Here is a 6,709-nt window from a genome sequence, read left to right on the forward strand (position 1 = left end):
GGTTTAGCTAAAGCGGGCAAAGAGCCTCCAAAAGGCTTCATGGCTCCATCAGCATGGAAGGTTCTCGCAGAGTACTACCAATCTTTGAAATCTAAAATGGACACAAACTGAAGCGAACGTTTATCACTTTAGGCTAATTGCAAGGTTCTAAATAAAATTTATAATTTATCGAGTATAGTCTGCACTGAGAAACAGGTTGACTTGTACAATTTGTCATTACGTAAATTTAAAACGACAACCGAAATGAACGTGATTAACAATATTGCACACTATTTAAATGCTGTCAATTCAAGGGCATACGTAAGTCTACTCGGGGTGAAGCTCGATCACGCTTGTAAGCGTCTCAATGATACATTTTAAAGAATTAGTTTTTTAAATTAAATTGAGCGCCGTCGTTTCTACCCCAAATTTATTTTGAATGCCTTCATTTTTTACGACTAGTGAGGTTTTCGAAAGCTATAACGCTCTTGACATATACAATATTATAGTTGATTACCTCAACTGCATGACAGATTGCGTACATGTTTGTAATGTTCTTTATATAGAATGGTTTATGGCATTTAACAGGTTTTAATAAAGCTTATCTTGGTCACCAAATACACCATATAGTATTGGCAAATATGTTAAGTATTTATCTTGAAACTAAATGTTTCTGGGCTGAATTTGAAAACAACAGAACGAAATTACAATCCGTAACTCGAGTGAACAGGATCATAGTAAATATGTATGTAACTGTTATATCAAGTACATTGAGTAAGAAGCCAATCAAATGTTGTATGTTATTAGGCCTAAATAATATTTTGGCACAACTGAATATTAAAATTTTTAATGAATATTTTTTATACTGTTATGTTATGTTATTATTATTTTATACTTATTTTTATGGGCAATATTTTTTGTAAATATCGACTTTAGAGATTTTCGCGAATGTTGCACATATTAAATAAAACTATTTTTTCGGACCTAATCGCGTATTTTTTCTTATAACAAACCAACGTTTTGCGCTCTACACGTCCCATTATTTTGACTATTTAGTTATTTGAAGTAGTTACTGTTTTAGTTAGTAAAGTTATTTGAACTAAAGTGGGACAATTTTTCAAATGTATCACAAATGTTTGACACGGAACTATTGAGGCCCGATAAAATACGAAAACAATTTACAGGATTAAAAAATTATAATGTAACATTTTAATTACATTCCTTTTCTTATTTTATGTGTAATGTACACATTCCGTCTTATTTTTATATTGTAAATAGTACAGATGTATACATATAAGATAAAAATGTATACCATTTTTTTCCATAATCACTATTAGATTTTTTAAATGTATTTATTTAATTATTATTTTTTTTAAATTTGTTTTATTAAATGTAAAAAATTTTATTTAGAAACAATTTATCGTATGGATGTCTATTGTTAATTCCTGAGAGTTTTTAACTGCTGTATGTAATTAATTTAAAAGGATTGGTGCTTACAAAGCTATTATAGGTCTAATATATGAATAAACTCGATGACAAAATTATAATAATTTGTTTTCTTCGCGTAATCCACACTTTTTATCCAAACTACTTCTAGGTTTTTAGAGATCGCGAGGAGCACTTCTTCAGTATGTTTTTGAAGCATATCCAATAGCTTAATTTAACAATAATAAGACGCATTGTATATCCCTTTGATGATGTCTCCAAAATAGGGATGAACGATTTTTTGCTTTGAATCGATTTTTTGGATCACTGTCTAATCATTAATTTGGATGAATTATCGTTGTAGCCTTAAAAAACTAGATTTAGTCATTATGCCGTTTTGAAGTTATAAGGGTGTTTTACTGTGCATGCTGGAATAAGCTTATTCTGGCGGCACAATTTTTGATTCTTGAGAACCACAGATCCTAGCTTAGGTCTGATTGCAGCCAGAAAAAGTCAACGGAGCTACTAATTCTAGAATTTCGCGACTAGATCCGACTATATGACGACATTTTACTTGACTATACTCGATTCACACCATTCTTCTTTCTTTGACTGTTGTTATTATACGTTATTACATTATATTATTTTTTCGTTACAATTAGTCTTAATAATGAAACCAGTGCTTACACTGGGTTACTTTATGACAAAAAAAGTGAGAAAAAATCTTTGGTTGGTACGGCTTAGTATGAGTGATGTCCAGTAGAAGGAAATTTGCCTGGCAGTTTAGGTGTTCGAAATTTGAGTGAGATACTGGGAGTCAACTAGAAAGTCAGTGTATGCAACGTTTATTGCTTAAACTACGTATAAATAAAATAAATATTCAGTAGGTATTGGTTATTACGACAACGGGTGCGGTTCGTTCGAAAAAACGCTTAATTATTGACTTGTAGTGTAGGTCAAAGCGCTCCACGTATATAATTATAATTAATTAATAGTATTATTAATTATAGTATACATTTGACATATTCTTTTTATCTAATATATCAATGGGATAATATAATAATAATAACGCGCATACACTCATAGCCCCACACAAAGGAAACCCTGTACCGCGGGTGCCATGGACACACACATAGACAACCACAAATTACACCCAAACTCACGAGAAATAAATGTAAACCATACAAATATTTCTCCCGACCCCCGGGAATCGAACCCGGGACCTCTGCGTGGCAGTCCAGCATGGGAACCATTCGGCCACGGAGGCAGTTCAATGTTATACAATCCCCGTGTCAAATTTAGGTGTGATCACGAGCGCGGTGACGGGGAATATAATAAAGCATAGCAAAATTAATCTTATAGAATTGGACTACCCCTAAGGACTAATCTAACTTAGGGGAAGTTCTAGGCCAGAGGTTTTTGGATATGCAATAAATATACACATCAAGTGTCTAGGGATCAAGCACGTCTTTGCCAATTACTGAAAATAAGATTTATAAATTCTTTTTCTACTAAAGTACGAGCAAAATATTTGTTTGCTCCATAATGTTATGGACAGGCACTAAACTGTGTGAAAAAAAAAATTGTGAATAAGTACATATAATGCACCAATTCATTGAAATCAAACAAAATATAACAAAAACCTTAATTTTAGCCCGGAGGTGCGAAAATAGACAAAACATATTTTTGCTTGGATAAGAACTCACGTCAAGTATGTACGGACAACGGCACATCAGATAACACATTTTTGTTCGAAAATCGCCTCCATTGCAATGGAACAAGATACGTCAATGTGTAGCTTGATGTGCTAGCGTGTGTACATTTACATTGAATTTTAAACAAAATAAAATTACTGTTTGCGCCACTGATTACTGCAACGTTGTGTTACGAGGTAGTTCTTATTTTGTTTTTTTACTTGGATATTTATAGGTTTAGAATTGGTCTCAAGTTTTTCAATATTTTGAACTCGGTGGCGAGTTGGTTTGATATTGAGCAAAAAAAATGGGAAACCATGAGTAATGACAATGCAGAAGTCATAAATATCTTCTTGAATATTATCATTGTCAAGTGCCTACGCACCTTATACGCAAATACAAACAAAAAATTTGCATTCCTTTTGCCTGATCCGATACGAACATTACTCTATGTCTAGATTACCAGCCAAGTGCGCGCCATCTAGCGACTTCGACGCGCGTCAGCTCGATACACAGTAGCACGCGAACAATCGAAACCAACGCGCCAATACACGCATTCCTTCTCAAATAGATGGCGCGCGTGTCGCCCTAACCAACGTGCTAACACCACGGATTTATATATTTCATGAACTGGATATACCAATACCGCACTTCGATATACCAATATTACAAATTTACACCTTATTGGGTTTTGTTAAGGTTTATTTTAAGTAAAAGTAAAAAGCTGAGCCACGTGAGATAGCTCAAAGTCGTGGTACAGACCACCTTGTCTAACAAGTTGCCACCGCTAAATAAAATCATCTTAGGTATGTAGTGTCTAGTCTATTACGTATTTTAAATTTTGGTTAAATAAAATTAGCTTAAATGTAATATGCTTTTACTGTAATAATACAAAAAAAATATACCAACAATGAAACCTTCTATTATGAAGTAGCATATCAAATAAATATACTAATTTGCATTATGAAACAATATTAGTAGTTCTGGTCATCCATAAGCGGGCACATTTTCTGGAAGAGTTAAAAAGTTAAAAACAATATGGCTGGCTGAACCATGAATGAACTAAAATATTTGAAAAAGATGCATTACTACTTTGAAGCCTCTCACTCGGTTCATTTTATTGACTTAGTGCGCGGTTTAATATACAAGTCCGTGGGTAAGACAGCAAGGTTATTTGCCTATCTCGTCGCACAGCGGTGCACTTTGTATGGTACCGCGGAAAATATTATGTTTTTATAGTAAAACAAGACTATCGGTTTTTTTAGGGTATTTAAGGATGAAATAATGATTTTTGTGACAATAAAAGTATATATGTATAATTAACATCTCGAGGTGCAGTTTTATGGCACCGCGAAAAATATTACGTTTTATAGTAAAACAAGATTATTGGTTTCTTTTAGGGTATTTAAGGATGTAATAAGTATTTTTTTGATAATAAAATATATACGTACAATTAACAATTTCGGAATTAATAACGTTTATTACAAATGAGAAAATATTTCGTTTAAAATATTTATTTCATTATGTGTTTTTACATCCAAGGTGGCAGTTGGTGGCAACTAAATTTATAAAATCTTATCAAGACAGAGTAATAAATCGATTAAGTGAATAAGTAGACAGCAGTCGCTGGCGGTAAAAAGATATAGCTTTAAATTTATAAAATGAGAAATATTAAAAAGATACAATCCTTTCAATATTATGCGTACCGACAAGATTACATTTATAGGTTTTACAAAAAAACATAAATATCGTAAAGAAGGATGGCGACATCTTGTGTATTTTGTGACCCAGTGTTTTTGACGATGTGCATTAACGAGACCTATCAATACTTGTGATTCATTATCAAAGCATCAAAAAAGCTAATTAAGTAGAGCCTGTAGAAGCTGGGGTTATAAAGTTGATATAGGTTATGTTTATAACATTTTGTCCTATATTTCGCTTCAGATGTTTGTTCGTAGTAGCAGGAAACAACAAGTTTTCAGTTTGTTCCTAAAAATAATAAAGAACTTGCCCAATATTCCCAAATTTGCCCAAATGGCAGAAATCTGCCACAAATGCTCCCACTGTTCTCAGTATCAATGTGAGATTGACATTGGCAAGAGGTCTCTTGTCAAAACGATCCTTTGCAACTTTCATTATCTCTCATTTAAATATTGTTGTAATATTTTTGTCACATTATGTTTTATTTTTTACTATATGCCATTACTGTTTAATTGATTATTTTATTAGGTATTTTACAGCTTTAATGTTTTATGTGTGTACTATAAAATAACCAATATTTCAGGTAAATTAAATGAAACGTACGTACAAGTAAGGTAACGTTCCCTAATCTATGGTCGAACTGAACTCAGTTGCGTTGTGTTCTTGCATCTATTTTAAAATACAATGTTTTACTATTTCTTTATTCCCGACTTCTAAAAATATATTGATAACTAGGCATAAACTAAAACGCAAAATTATACTAGTAAAGTCCGTGAATAGGTCTTCGTTGTTATTGGGGCAGGTTTCGCCATCCTTCTTTCTAGTAAATTTAATTTAAGATTAACTTTGGAAATACAGAATTTTTGCGTAAACAATAGTAAAAATGGTTATGTCTGCATCGGATATGTTTAGTCTCGTATTTTTGCGTAATGTACAACTATTTGTTTTTATAGTTTTTGTATCTATGGAGTGTATAGTGTCGTATGTATAATGTAAAATTTGTCTAGATAAAATAATGTTCATAAAAAATTTTCTTTGTTTTTTTCCGCCAATGCGCCACTGTGAGTCGTCTTAATTATGTCCCATGAGTTATTACATCCCTTGAAATTGTGTCAAATATCGTTATAGACCGATAATATCCTTTGAAATTATATAAAATGTCGTTATACCAAGTAAAAATAAATCATTTGTTGTTGTATCGATCATTACATACCCCTGCTGTAATAGAAAACAATGTTGAACCATAGGCCTGGTGACACTAAGCTACATGCACTATAGTCGTCACCAATTAAGGGCCGTATTCTAGAACTCTACTCATTGCTCAAGTCAGGACTTGAGTATGATTTCAAGCACTGGAATACTACCCTAATGGCAAGGACTTGAGTATGATTTCTAGTGCTCACTGCAATACTCAAGTCAGGATTTGAGTATGATTTAAAGCACTAGAAATCATACTCAAGTCCTTGCCATTAGGGTCGTATTTCCAGTGCTTGAAATCATATTCAAGTCTGCCCAAATCCTGACTTGAGCATTGAGTACAGTTCTGGAATACGACCCTAGGGGTCGTATTCTAAGACTCTACTCAATGCTCAACTTTCAGATTTGAGTATGGTTTAAAGCACTCGAAATCATACTCAAGTCCCTGCCATTAGGGTCGCATTTCCAGTGCTTGTGTTTCCAGTGCAATCTTGACTTGAGCATTGAGTAGAGTTCTAGAATACGACTCACTTCACTTTTTATTTTTATGGCTCCATCAATATGAGAACTGATGATTTTGCCAATGTCACAGTTGAAAGAAAAAAAACGAAAGAAAAAAAAAATTTTCGCTAAGCTCTAATAGGACATTAACCGGTGTTGGTAAGTTGGACTACGGGAGTACTCAGTTGAGAATGTAAAACAAAACAGCAAAA

General features: G+C 33.0%; 2 protein-coding genes across 4 annotated transcripts in view; both read left to right on the forward strand.

Moving 5' to 3' along the window:
* The window catches only part of LOC113236408 (bifunctional 3'-phosphoadenosine 5'-phosphosulfate synthase), an 86,368-nt gene extending 85,058 nt beyond the window's left edge, over positions 1-1,310 (forward strand). For both annotated transcript variants that reach the window (XM_026472446.1, XM_026472445.1), the window contains exon 14: positions 2-1,310. In XM_026472446.1, coding sequence (XP_026328231.1) covers positions 2-111 — 110 coding nt within the window. In that variant the 3' untranslated portion in view covers positions 112-1,310. The remainder of the gene's footprint in view (position 1) is intronic.
* A 2,800-nt stretch (positions 1,311-4,110) lies between these two features.
* The window catches only part of LOC113236471 (isovaleryl-CoA dehydrogenase, mitochondrial), a 10,209-nt gene continuing 7,610 nt past the window's right edge, over positions 4,111-6,709 (forward strand). The window contains exon 1 of one of the 2 annotated variants that reach the window (XM_026472555.1): positions 4,111-4,254. The gene's annotated coding sequence lies outside the window, so the exon portion shown is untranslated. The remainder of the gene's footprint in view (positions 4,255-6,709) is intronic. The other variant, XM_026472551.1, reaches the window with a different exon arrangement.

This window comes from Hyposmocoma kahamanoa, unplaced genomic scaffold (genome assembly GCF_003589595.1).
Source record: "Hyposmocoma kahamanoa isolate Upper Pololo Valley unplaced genomic scaffold, ASM358959v1 92, whole genome shotgun sequence".
Classification (NCBI taxonomy): Eukaryota; Metazoa; Arthropoda; class Insecta; order Lepidoptera; family Cosmopterigidae; genus Hyposmocoma; species Hyposmocoma kahamanoa.